Here is a 21,808-nt window from a genome sequence, read left to right as displayed (position 1 = left end):
CTTTTGTGCTGTAACCTTTCGGCCCATTGTGTCTGTACCAGCTCTCTGCAAGAGCAAATGAGCTAGTCCCACTCCCTAGCTTTTCACTCGTCATCCTGCAAATTTTTTCCCTTCAGTTGCTTATCTATTTCCCTTCTGTAAACCACAATTGAATCTACCTCCACCACACACAGGCAGTGCATCCTAGATCCTAACCACTTGCTACATAAATAGATTTTTCCTCCTGTTGCCTTTTGATTCTTTTGCCATTCAACTTAAATCCCTGTCCTCAACTCTTCAATGTTCAAGATTATGAAAGGGATTTGGGGTAGACATGGAGATGTTTCCACTTGCAGGTGAGACCACAGGCAGGGGCCTTAAATGAGTCACTAATAAATCCAATAGGGAATTCAGGAGAAACTTCTTTACCCAGAGATTGGTGAGAATGTGGAACTCGCCACCACGCAGAGTGGTTGGGATGAATAGTATAGATAAATTTAAGAGGAAACTAGATAAATGCATGGGAGAAAGGAATAGAAGGATCTGTCGATGAGGTTAGATGTAGTGTAAGGTGAGGCTTGCATGGAGCATAAACACCGGCGTGGACCTGATGGGCTGTTTCTGTGCTGTTAATACTTTGTAAGTCAATACGTTGTACTGCTTGAACCAGATGCCATTCAATAAGATCATGGCTGATCTGTCCCAGGCCTCAACTCTCCTTTCGTGCCTTCTCCGCATACCCCTCGACTCTCCGAGATATTTTCATTTATTTTTTATTTAGAGATACAGCACTGAAACAGGCCCTTCGGCCCACCGAGTTTGTGCCGACCATCAACCACCCATTTATACTAATCCTACACTAACTCCATATTCCTGCTACATCCCCACCTGTCCCTATATTTCCCTACCACCTACCTATACTAGTGGCAATTTATAATGGCCAATTTACCTACCAACCTGCAAGTCTTTGGCATGTGGGAGGAAACCGGAGCACCCGGAAGAAACCCACGCAGACACAGGGAGAACTTGCAAACTCCACACAAGCAATACCCAGAATTGAACCCGGGTCGCTGGAGCTGTGAGGCTGCGGTGCTTGCCACTGTGCCGCCTCAAAAATCTATCTACCTCCTTTAAATATGTTTAGTGACCTAGCCTCCACAACTGAGGTAGAGAATTCCAGAGGTTCACCACCCTCGGAGTGAAGAAATTTCTTCGCATCTCAGTTGTAAATATGAGACCCCTTTTCTGTAACTGTGTCCCCTAGTTTGAGATTCCCCCACCAGTGGAAACCTCTCATTATTCTAAACTCTAATGAATAAAGGCCTAACCTACTTAGCCATTCTTCATCTCAGGAATCAGCCTAGTGAACCTTTTCTGAACTGCCTCCAGTGCTAGTATATCCTTCCTTAAATATGGGGACCAATACTGTATGCCATACTCCAGGTGTGGCCTCATCAACCCACTGTGTAGGGAAAATGTTTCCACTTGTGGAGGAGAACCCAAAACTTGGGGGCTACAATTACAAGATAGCTACTCATAAATCCAATAAGCAATTCAGGAAAAACTTCTTTATACCTTCAGAATTTATAGCACTTTCCCTTTGAATAGCTAAAGTTATGCAGGAGTATGCAGCCTCTATCTTATGTGAGGCTAATTGCAGTTTTGTTTATACGTATCAGCTTATTTAATTTCATAAATGTTGATTTTAAATGCAACAGTAAGTTTTTAGTTGAATACTTCAGTGACCTGGTTTATGAATAAAAGGTGCAAACTTTTGAAATGCTCTGTTTCTTGTTTAACTAACCAGCTACAGGGAACAAACTGATCCAGCAAATTGGGTTTCTATTGATCAGAAAACTGGCTCGATCAAAACTACTGGTATAATGGACAGAGAGTCTGAATTTGTAAAAAATAATAAGTACAATGTTACTGTGCTGGCCATAGAAAACAGTAAGTACAAATTCAGTGCATATTTTATAGTTTTATAATTGTGGTCACTGCTAGACTAGCATTTTAATTCCAGATTTATTACTTGAATTTCAAGTTCCACCATCTGCTGTGGTGGGATTCGAATCCATGTCCCCAGAGGTTTAGCCTGGGGTTCTGAGTTACTCGTCTAGTGACTTTACAACAACAACACTGCCTCCCCTACATGCTAATGATTTTCAAGGGATTGGCAGGGTAGCTGATACCTCCAACCTGTAGTAGGTCATGTGAACTGTCTGAAGGGAGTGGGTTTGAGAAGAGAATGCTTTTGGAGGTTGCATTTGGGGAAATTACAAGTCTGCTTAATTTATTGAAAACTGAATTTTTTTTGTTTTGTTTTAAAAGTGTAGTCTTTAAAATTACTCGGGCTGCATTAATTTTTGTGAAGTAATGAATTCAGAATCTTCAGGGGGTTTGGGGTTGGGTATCATGGAAGTCCCTTGAAATGTACCATCAGCTGCTGCAGGACAGAAGGAGTTGTACGGTTTTAAATTTGCTACCTATTGGAATGATTCTATGATCACTGAGACCATGTTCTTGCCATATTCAGTTCTGGGTACCAAACTGCGGGAACGCTGTATTCACTGGAGAGGGTGCATCGCAGATTCACAAATGAATTTGGGACGAAAAAGATTCAATTATGAGGACAGATTGCATGAGGACAGAGCAGGCTTGTATTCCCTTGAGTATAGAAGATTAAAGGGTGATCTAATTGAGGTGTTAAAGGGGTTGATAGAGCAGTTGCTTTACTCTGACTGGGTCAAAATCCTGGAACTCACTACCTAATAGCACTGTGGGTGTACCTCCACCACATGGACTGCAGCGGTTCAAGAAGGCGGCTCACCACCACCTTCTCTGGGGCAATTAGGGATGGGCAATAAATGCTGGCCTAGCCAGCAATGCCCACATCCCATGAATGAAATGGGGGTGGCGGGGGGGGTGCGTTGGTGGGGAAGCTAGAGATAAACTATTTCCTCTGGAGAAATTCAGAACAAGCGAGGCAGGGGAATAACCTTCAAAATTAGAGCTTGACTAGTGTTGCGACTGCGGCAGGAGCAATACACGATCAGTTCAATCCCATCACTCCACAGGTTGCATAACCGTTTCCCACCCAACAGGACAAATAGCCAAATTAAACACACTAGTAACCCCAGAATAAAACAGACCAAACCAGGTATCTTTAGACAACAACAAATTAATTATTTATTTAAAAAGCTAGATCTTAAATACTGTTAAGATAAACCTATGTCTAAAGACCTTTATAACTTATTTTAACCTAACTTCCCCATATTCATTCTCTCACTCAAAAATCACAATTAACCGGGTTCTTTTTTTTAAAAAAAAAAGTGATGTTTTAAAAAAAAATTAGCTGTTTAAGAATAAATTAAGTAAGTCTTTGCAGGTGAGGTGTTCTAAGGTGAAAATGATCAAATTCCATTCGCAGTCTCCACCCAGGTTTGATGAAACAGTACTTCAGTAGTTAGGCATTCAAAACACTTCGACTGCAGCAGATATCAAGACCATTGGTGAATTGCAGAAAATACAATCGAGAGATTCATTCTTGAAGCAAATAGTTCCTGCCTTGGAAGTATTTTTTTCCTCAGGCAATTAATTTGACCTGTAACTCCTTGTAGAATTTCTGCTGAGGGAGAATAGAAAGCTGTTTTCTTCAGCAGTACGCCTCACTGGAGAGTGTCTCAAAACTGGTTTCAACCCTTTTTTTGCCAGTTTTGCACAATCAAATAGAAACGTTATACCGTCCGACCCCTTGTCCTCACTCTCCCCTAATGTCATCTAGGTAACAAATACAGCTGGCACACTGTCATCCAAAAGCTGCTCTCTGTCTTAAAGGCACACTGTTTTAGTCAGAGAAAAAAAATAAATACGGTTCCGTGGCACTGGTTAGGGATGATGTCAGAAGCACTTCCTCACACAGGGTGGTGGAAATCCAGAACATTTCCCCATCCCGCCCCCAATTTGGGTGTCCTCTCCGAATTTAGAAATTGTGCTATTTTTTGTTCTGAAGTCCAAATTGTTAATGTGAATTATGAACAGCAGTGTTTGAAGCACTGTTCCTTGTGGAATACCACTTCCCACCTTCTGCCACTCTGAATACCTACCCTTCACACACTCGCTCTCTGCTTTCTGTCTTGAAGCCAGCTAGCAACCCATTCTGCTACCTGTCCCCTGATTCTACCTTCTCTGACCTTATTCATTAGTCTACTATGGGGGGACCTTATTGAAGGCCGTTTGAAATTCCAGCTAAATTAAACGAATCATGATCTATGGCAGAATTTACTATTTAACAATTGTATTTTTATTTCTTCCAGTCATACATTACCTGCTACACCCAAGAGAAACCAGTTTACTGCTCAAGGAGATTAATTAATTCTGAGGTTTCAATAGAATTGAAGGAAATATTCCTTTTTTTGGGGTAAAATAAGAAGGCAATATCTTCGTTCATTGACTCCAAACCCACTGGAAAATGAACTGAATATAATGTCAAAAATAAATTCTATAGGAGGGCATGCCCAGAATTCTCTTAGCAAGTAAATCTAATTGGAAAGTGTGTAGAAAATAGTTGTAGCAAACCCTGGGATTTGGTTGTAGTTTTTTTAGTTCAATAAAATTGCTGAAAATGAGTTTTTCTTTAAGATGCCTTGGCTCATCCAGCTCAGATTTTCCTAGGCTTTCCAGCAAACCACCAACCACACCAAGTGCAAATACCTTCCACCCCCATAGTAACTCTGGGTGCCAGGAAGTTCTTTTTTTTTTTAGTCCAGCATTGCTGTGGTGCCATATAGAAAAATATGTTGGATGATTTGCACTTCTGATGCTTGCATACAGTTAACTCGAAGTCCACCCTCTCACAAGTGGACCTATTGTATGCCTCCATCACCTTCTAGGAACAGGATTTTTTTTTTTTTAAATTTGTTCATGTGATGTGGGCATCACTGGCTAGGCCAGCATTTATTGCCCATCCCTAATTGTCGTTGAGAACTGCTGCAGTCCATGTGGGGTAGGTATACCCACAGTGCTGTTAGGAAGGGAGTTCCAGGATTTTGACCCAGCGATAGTGAAGGAACGGAGATATAGTTCCAAGTCAGGATGGTGTGTGACCTGGAGGGGAACTTGCAGGTGGTGGTGGTCCCGTGCATTTGCTGCCCTTGTCCTTCTAGATGGGAGAGGTTGCGGGTTTGGAAGGTGCTGTCGAAGGAGCCTTGGTTCATTGCTGCAGTGCATCTTGTAGATGGTACACACTGCTGCCATTGTCGATGGTGGATGGAGTGAATGTTTGTAGATGGGGTGACAATCGAGTGGGCTGCTTTGTCCTGGATGGTGTCGAGCTTCTTGAGTGTTGTTGGAGCTGCACCCATTCAGGCAAGTGGAGAGTATTCCATCACACTCCTGACTTGTGCCTTGTAGATGGTGGACAGGCTTTGGGGAGTCAGGAGGTGAGTTACTCGCCACAGGATTCCTAGCTTCTGGCCTGCTCTTGTAGCCGTGGTATTTATATGGCTACTCCAGTTCAGTTTCTGGTCAATGGTAACCCCCAGGATGTTGATGGTGGGGGATTCAGCAATCATAATGTCATTGAATGTCAATGGATATTGTCCAGGTCTTGCATTTCTAAACGGACTGCTTCAGTATCTGAGGATGAGGCCACTCAGCCCCTCGAGCCTGTTCTGCTATTCAATTCGATCATACCTGATCTGTATCTTAACTCCGTCTACCTTATTTTAATCCTTTCACGGGATGTGGGTGTCGATGGCTAAGCCAAAGCTTATTGCCCTTGAGAAGGTGGTGGTGAACCACTGCAATCCATGGTTGCGTTGCATTGATTACATTACTGCAGGTATAGAATCCTGGAAGTTGCAGGAAAGCATGGAAAATAAATGCTTTGATCTCTGGTTGTAGTTCTTAATGAGTAAAGACTGTTTAAAGCCACTTGTCTACAGATCTGTTTTTTGTTTTAATTTTTAAAAAAAATCTCAAATGTTAAGTGTAGGAAATGGTGCATTTCACTATTGTTTGTCCTTTTTTCATTTTGCATAAGGAGTTCCTCCAAGAACTGGAACTGGAACTGTGGTCATAAACCTGGATGATGTCAATGACAACTCTCCAATTATTCACAACAATCACTTGCATATTTGCGAGAATGGTGTCCGCCAGTTTGTGAACGTTTCAGCTGAGGATCTTGATGCAAAACCAAATTCGGATCCATTTACGTTTCTGCTTCCGGATGACCCAGCAGAGATTAAAGAAAAATGGTCGATCACCAGGCAAATAGGTATAGTTTAATAAAAAATTAAAAAATCTGCATTCTGATGTTTATGACCTCATTGCTTTGGCTCTACTTCTGTAGAGTATAATATTTCACAGTATATGTGAGTAGTGCACGTCACTGAATGCTATTTTGCACAATTACTATCCAAGAATCATCTGTAAATCTCATGTTCCTTTGTTATCCTTATCATAAATTCTGGTTAGTGTCAGTGTACATATCACATTGCAAAGAGTATTTGAGGTGAAAGGATTCCACTTTTTTATATTTATTTAGAGCAGAATCTGGCCTTTACCGTTCCTGCCTTTTTGGAAGCCCATTGCATTTGGATGAGTTAGATGATGTATGAATTGGCCTTAGTTTGCAAAATAGAAGATAAATTTATCCTGTGAAGCAAACCCTAGGGTGATAGTTGAACAGAACTTTTTCTGCTTGTTTCTAGTGCTAATAACAGGCAGGTATAAGATTATTGTTATGGCCATTTGGTGAGGGGCACAGGTGGTTCCCACTGTTCAACTCCCACCTGATCACAGCAAGTTTTTTTTTTAAAATTGGGGTTTTAACCTCTTTTTTGTGTTTTATTTGACAAACAGTGACAAGTTTTCTTGTAGGTTTAAAACTAGAGATTAATTATTTGAGCAAAATGTCACGTAATTGTCGCAACTGCACCTACTCATGCATGCACGCTTACACACACGTGAGACAGAAGAAAAGAGAGTGAAGTAGGATTTTTGCGTTCGCCATAAGCTTCTTGAATTCTCTTGGAGGTCAAGCTCTCTTTAAATGCAGGCCTGAGGTGTTTGTGGATTTCTTTGCAACCTCAGTTTGAAGAGAGGGGATCACTTCAAGTTCACTGCTGCACAAGTTGAAAATGTAGAATTATCAGGGCACCTTCCTTCTTGGCCTGTTGGATTTTGCTCCCAGCTAGACAAGCTTTGGAGATGTTTTTTCCTGGGTCTCCCTCCCCCTCTCACTCTTTTCCGAGAGCTACCTTTTTAAAGCTAAAAGTTTCTCACAACAAGCCTCTGTTGGGAGATGGGATTTTTCTCCCTGTGGTGATGCACAGTGGCCCAGGATGTGGCTACTTCACACCTTCTTTGTTTCAGAAGAACCCATTCACTTCAAAAATTGTCTCTTGATGGGTTTAGAATGGGTGCAGTTTACACCTGTTGGCTCGGAATGTATTCTTTTGCTTGCACCAGACAGTAGTCAGTTTGAATATACAAAGCTAGGTCTTTTGCCCTTTGGTGGCCATTTTGAAGCACATTGCCCACCTTTTTTTAAAAAGAAAAAGTCAATTTTTATAATCCTTCAGGTTGAGTTCTTGTAGTTTCAATCACTGCACTTATGAGCATCACATTATGAACAATATTTTTGCATCTTAAATCTGCATAATTTTAGTGGTTTTCCTATTTGTTAATGGTATACCATATTGAGAAGTTTTGCATAAAATTTCAAATGTCTCTCAAAGAAATGAAAGTCCAGTGTAATATTTTATGTTTGTAACTTGGAAGAAATTGGTTTGTTTCAGTGCCTCTTACACTAAACTTGTTTGATTTGTTACCCTTCAGCTCATCACAATTTCTTGTCTTCCAGGATCCTATGCCCATATCAAACCAGTGGAGCAACTTGCTCTTGGTTATTATGAAGTTCCCATCATAGTTCGGGATCAGCAGCACCAGGGAAATCAACAAACATTAAAGATTTTGATCTGCGAATGTCCCAACAACTTAAATTGCGCAGATAGACTTGCATCTGGAAGTGCTGTCCTTGGTGGATTGGGAATCCTTGTAATGTTGTTGGCTGCATTGCTACTGCTTTGTAAGTTTTAAGAGATGGCTATCTTTTGTTTAAAAAGCTCCTCCAGTGAAAGCTCTGAGTTAAGAAAAGTTTGCTAATTTTGTTCAATGACAATATAACTACTTAAGGCTGTATACATACACAATAATTGTTATAAACGCTTTTTTTATGGGTTGAGCCAACCTGATAGCGTTGGTTTATTTATGTATCTGTTGCATTGAATCCACAGCAGAGGCCATTTGCGCCACGTGGTCTATGCTGGTGTTTATGCTCCTCATGAACCTCTTCTCACTGCTCTTCATCTCATCCAATCACCAGGTTATTCTTTCCTTTCTCCCTCATGTACCTATCTAGCGTGTCAGCCTGTTCAGCCTTTCATGATGAGTTTAGCCTTGTGAATATTTCTTGCACTTTTTCCACTGCCTCATGTATCCTTTTATCTTAACCAATTACATACCCATTTGATGTCTGTTAATGTCGTCTTGTTTGTTGCATTCTTCCTTTTGAGTAACTGTGCTTCTCAATTGAAATTATACTGTCAGTTCCAGAGTTCAAATGGTGTATGCAGTGGTGCCAGAATTGTAGTATCAATTCCCTTTCTGGCATAGAGTATCAGAAATCTTTTATAAGTTGTTCAGATAAGATGAACTTTCAGTGAAGTTTGCTGCCAGCTTTTGACTTAAACCTCAAACACAACAAAATACTCAGCTTTATAATCCTCCGCTAAATTATTTGGATGGCAAGTTTTTAAAAACTTGCAAGTACTAATTTCCAGTGCGTAATAATCTCGTATTCTTAACAGGTTTACTCCTGGCAGCAGTTGCGTTGTATTGTGGAGGTGACAAAAAGAAAGTTTCTTTATATCCTGATACTCAATACCATCAAAGCATCATTGTCTCTAATGAAGAGGGTGGTGGTCAACAAGATAAGGTGGGTTCCCTCACACCGAATGCATCTGCTTTCTGCATCTCTCATTGCAAATTATAATGCTGGTCTAGTGGGTAGAACTCTCACCTCTACGTCAAAAGGTTGTGGATTCATGACCGACTTCAGGGACTTGAGCATAAAATCCAGGCTGACACTTCCAGTTCAGTACTGAGAATCGTTAGAATGAGATGTTAAACTGAGACATTGTCTGCTCCCCTCGGGTAAACACACACATGATTCTCTGACACTATGTTTGAAGAGGCGCAGGGGAGATCACCCCAGTGACCAGGCCAACATTTATCTATCAATCAAAATCCTTTTTTTAAAAAAAAAGCAGAAAGCAGATTTTCTGGTTATTGTTTGTGGGAGCTTGCTGCGTGCAAATTGGCTGCTGTGTTTACTACGGGACTACATTTCAAAAGTACTTCCATTGGCTGTAAGCTGCTTTTGAGACTTCCTGAGGCCTTTAAACGTGCTATATGATTGCAAGTTCTTGCAATTCTTTGATCTTGACTCTGTGCAAAAGCATAACATGGAAATAAAAATAGGGTGAGTTTTTTTTAAAAAGCCAGACCGACATCCACCCCGATGCTACAATTTTCTTGCATTTGACCTTTCCCATTTGAATGCTGATGATCTAGGTTCTCTAGCTGCACCAGTCAGGTATGTGGCCACTGTGACACCAGTACTTGGTGCATGAGCTGCAAAATATCTCATGACATTCTCCTAGTACCCCTGCTGCTCCTGACTGAGACAGGGCAATTGAGTAATGTCTAGGTCCCACAGTAGTATGCTCTAGGTGAGCTTTTCCTGTGCTTCTTGCTCCTCTTACCCCTCCTCTCCACCGCATCTTTTAAATTTAATCTCCCCAATTATTTTAAGTTGTTTTGTGTTCTGTTTGAACTCCAACCTGTTCCTATTCAAAACACAATTGTTTTTTTAATAAAATTTTGATTTGCAGCTTTATTGTTTTTGTTCCTTTTTTTGCCTGTCAACCCAAAAGCTAAGATTCCCACACGTCCCAACTCCACACTGCTCCAATTCACTTGGATATTTGGTGATATGGTGATATAAAAACAGTGCTGAAAATACTCAGCAGATCAGGCAGTATCTGTGGAGAGAGAAGCAGAGTTAACATTTCAGGTCAGTGACTTTTTATCAGAACAGCAGAGAAGGTGGCCATTCAGCCTCAGGAGCTAGTCAATTAGTCCTACTCCCCCTGCTCTTTCCCATGTATTTTTCAAGTATTTACCCAGTTACCTTTTGAAAGTTACTATTGAATCTGCTTCCACTGTCCTTTGGTGAATTCCAAATCATCATAAACTCACTGAAAAAAATCTCATTCTTTATCTGCCCTTTGGTTCCTTTGTGTGTTCGCTTAAATCTGTGTCCTCTGGCTACTGACCCTCTTGCCAATTGAAACTGTTTCACTACGTCCAGTTCTGCTCTACCAGAACACTTTCGTAGTTTTAAAGCTCTCTATTGAATCTCCCCTTTAACTTTCTCTGTTGCAAGAAGAACAATCCCAGCTTCTCCAGTTTCTGCATAAATGAAGTCCGTTGGGCTTGGTAGCATTCTGGTAAATCTCCTATGCACCTTCTCCAAGGTCCACTGTTGCACTGAATTATCCCTGAAAGTCCTCTGTACTTAATCATTATAATGCCCCAAATGAGTTTGCATTTGACACTAAATATGGTTTGCAACTTAAACTTTTTATTCTGTTCAGCCAAGTCCAGACAGTTGCGATGTTTTTAAGCAGTAGGCATACAGAGAAATAAACACAATTGCCCCATTTTTCTTCTGAATAGGGCTGTAACCTTCAAACCTTTTGTTCTGGAGTTTTTACAAGTTGTGAGGGAAAGCTCAGATCTTTATAGACCTCTAGTCATGCGCACTGTCCTTATGATTCATATCCTGACCTAAAACAACCACAGCCCTTTGCGCTAGGTATGACTCCAACCAGCAGAGAGTTTTATCCCTGATTCCCATTGACTTCAGTTTTGCTAGGGCTCCTTGATGCTGTACTTGGTCAAATGCTGCCTGATGTCAAGGGCAGTCACTCTCACCTCACCTCTGGAGTTCACCTGTTTTGCCCATGTTTGGACCAAGGCTGTAATGAGGTAAGGAGCTGCGTGGCCCTGGCAGAACCCAAACTGAGCATCACTGAGCAGGTTATTGTTAAGCAAGTGCTGCTTGATGGCACTGTTGATGACACCTTCCATCACTGATGATTAGTAGACTGATGGGGTGGTAATTGGCTGGGTTGGATTTGTCCTGCTTTTTGTGTACAGGGCATACCTGGGCAATTTTCCACATTGCAGGGTAGATGCCAGTGTTGTAGCTATACTGGAATAGCTTGGCTAGGGGCGCAGCAAGTTCTGGAGCACAGGTCTTCAGTACTATTGCTGGAATATCGTCAGGGCCCATAGCATTTGCAGTATCCAGTGCCTTCAGTCGTTTCTTGATATCACGCAGAGTGAATCGAATTGGCTGAAGCCTGGCATCTGTGATGCTGGGGACTTCAGGAGGAGGCTGAGATGGATCATCAACTCGGCACTTCTGGCTGAAGATTGTTGCAAATGCTTCAGCCTTATCTTTCGCACTGATATGCTGGGCTCCCCCATCATTGAGGATGGGGATATTTGTGGAGCCATCTCCTGCACTTAGTTGTTTAATTGTCCACCACCATTCAGGGCTGGATGTGGCATGACAGCAGAGCTTGGATCTGGTCCGTTGGTTATGGGATCGCTTAGCTCTGTCTATTGCATGCTGCTGACGCAGTTTGGCATGCAAGTAGTCCTCTGTAGCTTCACCAGGTTGACACCTCATTTTGAGGTATGCCTGGTGCTGCTCCTGGCATGCCCTCCTGCACTCTTTATTGAACCAGGGTTGGTCTATTGGCTTGATGGTAATGGTAGAGTGGGGGACATGCCGGGCCATGAGGTCACAGATTGTGGTTGCGTACAATTCTGCTGCTGATGGCCCACATTGCCTCATGGATGCCCAGTTTTGCATTGCTAGATCTATTCGAAATCTATCCCATTTAGCCAGTGATGACTGTGTCCTCAATGTGAAGGCGGGACTTCACCTCCACAAGCACTGTGCGGTGGTCACTCCTACCAATACTGTCATAGACAGATGCATCTGCAGCAGGTAAATTGGTGAAGATGAGGTCAAGCATGTTATTCCCTCACCACCTGCTACATACCAGTCTAGCAGCTCAGTCAGTAGTGGTGCTACCGAGCCACTCTTGGTGATTGGATTTGAAGTCCCCCACCCAGAGTACCTTCTGCGCTCTTGCCACCCTCAGTGCTTCCTCCAAGTATTCAACATGGGGGAGTACTGACAGCTGAGGGAGGGTGGTAGGTGGTAATCAGCAGGAGGTTTCCTTGCCCATGTTTGACCTGATGCCATGAGACTTCATGGGGTCTGGAGTCGATGTTGAGGGCTCCCAGGGCAACTCCCTCCCTACTGTATACTGCTATGCCACCACCTCTGCTGGGTCTGTCCTGCCGGTGGGACAGGACATACCCAGGGATGGTGATGGTGCTATCTGGGACATTGTCTGTAAGGTATGATTCTGTGACTCTGACTGTCAGGCTGTTGCTTGACTAGTCTGTGGGACAGCTCTCCCAATTTTGGGGCAAGCCCCCAGATGTTAGTAAGGAGGACTTTGCAGGGTCGACAGGGCTGGGTTTGTCGTTGTCGTTTCAGTGCCTAGGCCGATGCCGTGTGGTCCGTCTGGTTTCATTCCTTTTTATTGACTTTGTAGCGGTTAGATATAAACTGAGTGGCTTGCTAGGCCATTTCAGAGGGCATGTAAGAGTTAACCACGTTGCTGTGGGTCTGGAGTCACATGTAGGCCAGACCAGGTAAGGGCAGCAGATTTCCTTCCCTAAAGGACAGAAGTGAACCAGATGGGTTTTTACAACAATCGACAATGGTTTCATAGTCATCATTAGACTAGCTTTTTAATTCCAGATTTTTTTATTCATTGAATTCAAATTCCACCTTCTGCTGTGGTGAATTTGAACCCATGTCCCTAGAGCAATACCCTGGGTCTACTAGTCCATTGACAATACCACTGTGCCACCGCCTCCCCATGAAGTAGTTATGAAGTAGATTAGATTAGAGATACAGCACTGAAACAGGCCCTTCGGCCCACCGAGTCTGTGCCGAACATCAACCACCCATTTATACTAATCCTACACTAATCCCATATTCCTACCAAACATCCCCACCTGTCCCTATATTTCCCTACCACCTACCTATACTAGTGACAATTTATAATGGCCAATTTACCTATCAACCTGCAAGTCTTTTGGCTTGTGGGAGGAAACCGGAGCACCCGGAGAAAACCCACGCAGACACAGGGAGAAATTGCAAACTCCACACAGGCAGTAGCCGGAATCGAACCCGGGTCCCTGGAGCTGTGAGGCTGCGGTGCTAACCACTGCGCCACTGTGCAGTTTTTGGCTTTATTGTCGTATTGACATCCTGTGTAATGTGACAAAAGTAAACTATCCCTCCTCGTCCTCCTTGACATATCTGTAACCTTTGACATGGTTGTCCATGCCATCCTCCTCCAATGCAGCTCCACGGTCGTCCAGCTGGGTGGTACTGCACTTGCCTCGTTCCATGTTATCTATCTAATCGTAGCTGGAGAATCACCTGTATGGCTTCTTTTCCTGCTCATGCACCTTATCTCTGGTGTCCCCCTAGGATCTATCCTTATTTTCTTTTCCTGCTCGTGCACCTTATCTCTGGTGTCCCCCTCGGATCTATCCTTGCCCCCTCCTATTTCTCATCTACGGTCTGCACCTGAGTGACATAATTCAAAGACAGTCAGTTTCCACATGCCCTAACGACATCCAACTCTACCTGACCACCACCTTTTTTGACTCCCCACTGTTACTAAATTGTCCAATATCTATCGAGCACTGGAATAAACAGAAATTTCCTCTGACTAAATGTTGGGAAGAGTAAAGCCATTGTCTTTGGTCCTTGTTGCCAAACTCCATTCTCTAGCCGCCAACTCCATCCCTTCCTGGCAGCTGTCTGAGTCTGAATCAGACTGTTGGCTACCTTTGGTGTCATACTTGAGCACAGGATGAGCTTCCAAGCCACACATCTCCATCGCTAAGAAAGATTATTTCCACCTCCGCTCCTGCTTCTGCTCATGACATGCTGAAATCCACATCTATGTCTTTGTTGCCTCTGAACTGGACTATTCCGATGCGCTCCTGGCTGGCCTTCGTAAATTAGAGATCATCCAAAACTTTTCTGCTGGTGTCATAACTTGCATCATGTTTTTTGTTCAGTCATCACCCCCGTGCTCACCAGCCTGCATTAGGTCCCGGCTAACGCCTCAATTTTAAAATTCAAATCCCTCCCTATCTTGGTCATATCCTCTAGCCCCACAACCTTCAGATATCTGTGTTGCTTTAATTCTGGCTTCTTGAGCATCCCTGATTTTAATATCTCCACCATTGGCAGCCGTGCCGCCTTCTGCTAAGGCCCTAAACTCTGGAATACTTCCTTCCATAAACCTCTCCTCTCCTTATAAGATGCACTTTAAATGCACTTGACCAAGCTTTCGGTCATCTGCCCTAATATCTCTGACTCGGTGTCGTTTTTTTAATAACCCTCCTGTGAAGTGCTTTAGGATGTTTTATGTTAAAGGAAGGTGCTATATAAATACAAATGGTTGTTGATGGATTCGATGTCTCAATTCCTTAACGCTCCTGTTTTTCCAGAACCTTGCCGCCCTGGATATCCCTCTGTCTCAGAAGGGTAACTTTGCAGTGTCAAGTGGCCATCTCAGCAACCAAGAAACAAATTTTGGACCTTACTCCACTTTCGGCCATGTAGAAGGAATGAACAGTGGGACGATGGTAACGACTACTGGAGTGGGGAATACAACCAGTGAGGGATTATATGGTCACAGTGGAATGATTAATGTGCATCATACACTGCATACCCAGAGCAGCACGGGAATTGCAAACAATGCTAATTTGCTCAGTCGCAGAAATAGTCACAGCCTGATGGACATCCTGAGATCACAAGTTGAGCAGGTGAATTTCATTGTAAAAAGCTTTACAGCTCAATTTGTATGTAAATCTCATGGGATTAGCTCCCAAGTATTTTAAGCCATATATCTGTTATTTAAGGGGAAGGTTTTGAGGGCGGTGGGGACAGGCTGAAGTGATGTAGAATGACTCGGAATGATGCAGCACAGCAGACGGCCATTCGGCCCATTGTGCCTCTGCCAGCTGGTTGAGTCCTCTGCTCTTTTCCCATAGCCCTGAACATTTTCTCCCTTTCAACTACTTCAAGAAAGAGTTAGATATAGTTCTTGGGGCTAATGGGATCAAGGGATACAGGGAGAAAGCGGAACAGGTTACTGAGCTTGGACGATCAGCCATGATCGTATTGAATGGTGGCGCAGGCTCGAAGGGCCGAATGGCCTACTGCTCCTATTTTTCTATGTTTCTATTTATCCAATTTGCTTTTTTTTTTGAAAGTTGTTGAATCCCCTTCCAGCCTTTCAGGCAACGAATTCCAGTTTACCACAACTCACTGCATAAAATAAAATTTATCCTCATCTTCCCAGTGGTTCTTTTTGCTAATTACCTTGAGCAAATGAGGTTTATTAGTAAGGAATGTTTTGGTGGTTCTTCAATCTGCAGTATAACAAAACCGTCTCATTTGGCACTCCAAAAAAGAAAAGTACTTTTTAGTTTGAAGCTAGTTTGTTGAAATGAATCTGTTTCAATGTTCATACTGCGAGACTTAGATTTTTAACTTTTGTTTGATTTGCTTAAGGTATATGACGAAGAACAACTGCGAGAGCAGCTTATGCCAACTGATTATGTACACCACTATCAACATGAAGGAGCTGAGTCAGTTAATGGTTCTGTTGGCTGCTGCAGTGATGTGAGAGAAAATCCGGGTTTGGAGTACTTGAACAATTTGGGGCCCAAATTCGGGCCCTTGGCCAACGTTTCATTAAAAAGATAACCAGCATGTCTGAACTTCAAACAGCTTAAACCATTTAATTTTTTAAAAACCATGAGAAAGGTATTTTGGAAATAGTGAAGTTGGATGTTTCAGTTGGGAAGTTTCTAAGTCATTTGTTGACTTGTATTCTTTTCATCCCTTTACTGTATTAAACAGATATCAGATTACTAGGCAGTATAAAAATCTTGCAACACTGATGCATCCCTCAGTTTTATTATTGGCTAATACATTGGGAATCTGGGTACATTTAGCCAAGTCTAAATTGTATCTTTTATTAAAGTGAAGTATTAAACTGTTGTAAAATATTTCCATTATTTTTTGGTTGGGGTTAGGACATAGGAAGATAGGAACAGGAGTAGGCCATTCAGCCCCTCTAATCTGTCCTGCCATTCAATGAGATCATGGCTGATCCGCGGCCTAACTCCATATACCTGCCTTTGGCCCATATCCCTTTAATATCTTTGCTTAACAAAAATCTATCTCAGATTTAAAATTAACAACTGTTTGCGGGAGAGACTTCTAAACCTCTACCACCCTTTGCGTGAAGAAGTGCTTCCTAACATCTCTCCTGAACGGTCTGGTCCTAATTTTTAGACTATGCCCCCTAGTTTCAGAATCTCCAACCAGTGGAAATAGTTTATCTTTATCTGTTAAAATCTTGAAGACTTTAATCAGATCATCCCTTAACCTTCTTAATTCAAGCGAAAACAGGCCTAATTTGTGTAATCTCTCCTCGTAACTGAACCCCTGTAGTCCAGGTATCATTCTTGTAAACCTACGTTGCGCTCCCTCCAAGACCAATATATCCTTCCTAAGGTGTGGTGCCCGGAACTGCTCACAGTACTCCAAGTGGGGTCTAACCAGGGTTTTGTACAGCTGCAGCATAACCTCTGTGTCTTTATACTCCAATCCTTTAGATATATAGACTAGCATTCCATTAGCCTTTTTGATTATTTTCTGCACTTGCTCGTGGCATTTTAAAGATCTATGCACTTGAATCCCCAAGTCTCTTTGGACATCCACTGTACTTAACCTCTTCCCATTTAGAAAGTACCTTGCTCTATCCTTTTTTGGTCCAAAATGGATAACCTCACACTTGCCCGCATTGAAATCCATCTGCCACAGTTTTGCCCATTCACCTAGTCTGTCAATATCTCTTTGCAATTTTATGCTATCATCTAGACTGTCTACAATGCCGCCTAACTTTGTATCATCAGCAAATTTGGATATATGGCTTACTATGCCATCATCCAAATCGTGAATGAATAATTGAGGCCCCAACACAGATTCCTGTGGGACACCACTAGTCACATCCTGCCAATCAGAGTACTTACCCATTATCCCCACTCTCTGTCGCCTACCACTCAACCAACTTTCTAACCATGTCAATAATTTGCCCTCAACTAAGATGGAAGCCCATGGAGTTAACAGTCTCTAATGTGGGGCTTTATCAAATGCCTTCTGGAAGTCCATATAAATAACATCCCTAGACACTCCCCTGTCCACTACCTCAGTCACCTCTTCAAAAATTTCAATGAGATTTGTCAGGCATGACCTTTCCATCATGAATCCATGTTGGCTGTCCCTGATTAACTGAAATTTTTCTAGGTGTTCAGTCACCCTATCCTTGATTATAGACTCCAACAACTTGCCCACCACAGATGTCAGGCTAATTGGTCTAATTTCCTTGGTTCCCCCTTTCACCCTTCTGAAAAAGTGTAGTGACATGTGTAACTTTCCAGTGCAGAGGGACCACTCCTGAATCTAGGGAACTCTGAAAGACTATAGTTAGGGCATCTACAATGTGCTCGCCTACTTCCTTTAACACCCTCAGATGGAAACAGTCAGGTCCTGGGGATTTCTCACTCTTTTTAGTTCCATTAATTTCCTTGTTACTGATGATTTACTTGCGTTAATTGTATTAAGTCCCTGTCCCCTATCGGCTATTAATTTTTTTTGGGACTTCTGGCAAGTTATCCTCCTTTTTCAGCTGTAAATACTGAGGCAAAGTAATTGTTCAACATGTCTGCCATTTCCCCATTATCAGTGACAATATCTCAGTTTTCAGCTTTTAGTGGGCCGACATTGCTCTTGACCTCTTTTTATAGTTATGTAACTATAAAATTTCTTATTGATTTTGATCCTTGCAAGTTTCCTTTCATAATCTCTTTTAGCAGCTCTTATAAGCTGCTTTGTGACACTTTGCTGGTCTCTGTATCTATCCCATTCGGCTGGATCTGTGCTGCGATTTGCATTTTTGTAGGCCCTTTCTTTTAGTTTTATGCTATCCCTAATCTCTTTAGTTGTCCATGCTGTTTTTTCTATAAATACAAGATGCGCAAATAGTATTGCCTTGCGCTCCTTGCCAACAGAGCATTAAACCTGGGCTGGAGTTGGCTACGCTGAACAAGTTCAGGTCCTGCTCTCTCCTTATACTGATCAGTATAATGCCTCTTGCATTATACTGGTTTAAAGTCACAATGTTGTTGATTTGTTAACCACTGATTATTATTTTTTTCCACAGAGGTTTTATTAATAGAAGTTAGGAATAACTTCAGCACAGTGGCGCAGTGGTTAGCACCGCAGCCTCACAGTTCCAGCGACCCGGGTTCAATTCTGGGTACTGCATGTGTGGAGTTTGCAAGTTCTCCCTGTGTCTGCGTGGGTTTTCTCCGGGTGCTCCATTTTCCTCCCACAAGCCAAAAGACTTGCAGGTTGGTAGGTAAATTGGCCATTATAAATTGCCCCTAGTATAGGTAGGGGAATTGAGATGTGGTAGGAATATGGGATTAATGTGGGATTAGTATAAATGGGTGGTTGATGGTCGGCACAGACTCGGTGGGCAGAAGGGCCTGTTTCAGTGCTGTATCACTAAATAAAAATAAATAAATGATCTTGGCCTGGATTCCAGTGAGGTTCTGCAGTTGAGAGGCTGAAGGAGAAAGGAGATAAGTAAGGCATTTCCTGCTCCCAGCTGCTCTCTCTCAACACCTGCTGGAAATTGTGTGCGTGCGTGTGTGTTGAGTTAGGATATAGTCTTGTCGGTTGTATTGAATGAGCTGCTGTTGCTCCCTGCTGAGACTCACCTGAAGGTTAGGCCATGGGCTGCATTGTCTCTGGGAACCTATTGCAGCACGAGCTGGCACTTTATGATGGGATGGAGGGGAATTTACTACTACCTATGTTTACTGTAGCCTGTATAATGTTTGCCTGGTCTGCATTTATTTCTCAATATGTTGACGTTGCTGGCAAGCCCAATTTTTATTGCCCATCAGCAGTAGGTGCTCTGAGTAGGTGGTACTGGGCTGCCTTTAAACTGCTGCAGTAATGTGGTCCAGACTGACCCTCGTCTGAGTGGTTTATAAAATGTGAGCAGTGCTTATTCATGTTGGTATTGTGGTGCTTGTCAAGAGCTCACTTTTTATGTGGTCTTTTCAAAGATTGGTAATTGAACTTTAATTTCTCAGCAGTACAACCAAACCCCCCCCCACCACCTCACCTCCTCACCTCCTCCACCTCTTCACTTCTTGTCATTTAAGACACCCCTTGAAACCCTATTTCTTTGACAAAGCCTTTGATCACCTGCCCTCATCTCTTTGGTGGAGTGGTCTCGAATTTTGTTTGATTACATTCCTCTGAAGCACCTTGGGACATTTTACTATTGTAAAATTGCCAGATAGAAGTAAGTTGTTGTAATTGAAGTTACAATTGAACTACCAATGGAGGAGACCTGCCAAGTAAATAAAATGAGGTACATTGAATGGTAATACTTAATCACTGAGCAGAGTGCATTCCCTCCCTCCCTATTGTATTTGGGTTAGATTAGGTAAGAACTGCTGTTTTATTGGTGGGGGTGGGAAACTTGCCTTCATTCTCCAGGGGGAAAAGTGGGAAATGTTATGTCTTTTAAAAGGAAAACCTCTCTTGAATTTAAGCTTCATGTTGCAACATTGCTTGCAAGCTTTTGGCGGATTTAGTGAGCCTTTGCATTCCAGTAAGAACAAGTAGGCAGAGGTAAGACATCAGTTTCTGCCACAGTGCTCCCTTTTAAAGCATGTCTACCAATTTATAGACTACTTGTGGATTTGTACTGTAGCTATAAATGATGACTGCAGTGGAGTGCAAGGTCAGTGAATTTACTGATTTATGTTTATAGAAATGTTTCAAATGTGCTGTCATGTACTGTCTTTAACCCACGAATGTAGCTTTCCATGGCTATTTTGATGTAAATATCTGCGAGTAATTTTAAATGCTGTACAGTAAGCTTGTCTCAAGACATTGCACAAAATGTGGTAATTTTTGTAGTGTGACTTTCACAGATGTTGAACCAAAATTATACTTAAATTGCTGGATATTTCAAAACCTGTTCAAACTTTCCAAGGGAGCTCTGGATTTAACAATGAGTTATCCCAATGCTATGTTTGTTCAAAATGCCGTTCATTGTGATAACCGCCTGACTTTTGTATATCTGTCAAAATGTATTTGTAAAATAAAATTGATGTTGTACATGAGGAAAACAGCTGTTTTAGATGAGCAATACAGCATGTACAATTGATGCAATGTATTTTTACATCTGAATGCACCAAGCAAACTAATTTTGAGGCTCAGGATTGACTATGTATGCAATTAACTACTAAAATCAACTAAACCATAATTTCTTGCAGGAGATCATTTTGTGAAACTGGGTGCACTAAACCTCAGTTCAGTTGATTTGCATAAGACAAATGGCATAAAAAGAACTTTTTGACCTAACAGTCCATACTGCTGTTACTGCTCCACTCCAGTCTGCTCCCATTTTTTCTCATCTAAATCGATGATTGTATCCCTGTCTTCCCGTCTCCCTCTTTATGCTTGTCTAGCTTTCCCTAAATGCTATTTGCTTCAACCGTTCCCCGTGGTAACAAGTTCTGCATTCTAACACAGTGGCTAGCTCCGCAGCCTCACAGCTCCAGCGACCCGGGTTCGGTTCTGGGTACTGCCTGTTTGCGGTGTTTGCAAGTTCTCCCTGTGACTGCGTGGGTTTCCTCCGGGTGCTCCGGTTTCCTCCCACATGCCAAAGACTTGTGGGTTGAGAGGTAAATTGGCCATTGTTTAAAAAAATAAAATAAAATTGCTCCTAGTGTAGGAGAATTTGAGGGAAGGTGGGGATGTGAGTGGGGAATATTGGATTAGTATAAATGGGTGGTTGATGGTCGGCAAAGATTCAGTGGGCCGAAGGGCCTGTTTCGGTGGTGTATCTGAGTCCTTGGGTAAAGATGTTTCTTCTGAATTCCCTATTGGATTTCTTGGTGACCATCAAAATAAGATAGCTTCTTGTTATGCTTTTCTCCACAAGAGGAAATTTAGAAGACAAACCTGGAAGGTGAGTCTAGAATCTGTTAATCAAACAGAAGGAATGAATGAGCCAATCTCTAGATGGCAGGCTGTAACCAATTGGGCGCCACAGGGATCAGTACTTGAGCCTCAGCTATTTACAATCTACATCAATGACCTGGATGAGGAGGCCAAGTGTGATGTATCCAAGTTTGCTGACCCATACAAACTTTGGTAGGAAGTAAGCTGTGAGACAGATGCAACTAGGTTGTAAAGGGACATAGGCAAGTTAAGTGAGTGGGCAAGAACTTGGCAGATGGAACATAACGTGGGAAGTTGTGACATTATCCACCTTGGTAGCAAAAATACAGAAGCAGAATATGTTTTAAGTGGGAAATGTTAGTATTCTGAGACCTGGGTGTCATTGTACACAACACAAAGTTAACGTGCATTAACAGCAAATGTTTAAGAAAGCAAATGGTACGTTAGCCTTTATAC

The 21,808-nt window shown here is 42.3% G+C and overlaps 1 protein-coding gene across 2 annotated transcripts in view; it reads left to right on the top strand.

Moving 5' to 3' along the window:
• The window catches only part of dsc2l (desmocollin 2 like), a 50,498-nt gene extending 29,846 nt beyond the window's left edge, over positions 1-20,652 (top strand). For both annotated transcript variants that reach the window (XM_068031130.1, XM_068031128.1), the window contains exons 11-16: positions 1,787-1,929; positions 6,023-6,256; positions 7,847-8,071; positions 8,853-8,980; positions 14,734-15,051; positions 15,803-20,652. In XM_068031130.1, coding sequence (XP_067887231.1) covers positions 1,787-1,929; positions 6,023-6,256; positions 7,847-8,071; positions 8,853-8,980; positions 14,734-15,051; positions 15,803-15,997 — 1,243 coding nt within the window. In that variant the 3' untranslated portion in view covers positions 15,998-20,652. The remainder of the gene's footprint in view (positions 1-1,786; positions 1,930-6,022; positions 6,257-7,846; positions 8,072-8,852; positions 8,981-14,733; positions 15,052-15,802) is intronic.
• Positions 20,653-21,808: the final 1,156 nt, after the last annotated feature.

The sequence above is a fragment of the Heterodontus francisci genome, chromosome 5, assembly GCF_036365525.1.
Source record: "Heterodontus francisci isolate sHetFra1 chromosome 5, sHetFra1.hap1, whole genome shotgun sequence".
Taxonomy (NCBI): domain Eukaryota; kingdom Metazoa; phylum Chordata; class Chondrichthyes; order Heterodontiformes; family Heterodontidae; genus Heterodontus; species Heterodontus francisci.
This window is presented reverse-complemented; position numbering and strand designations above follow the sequence as displayed.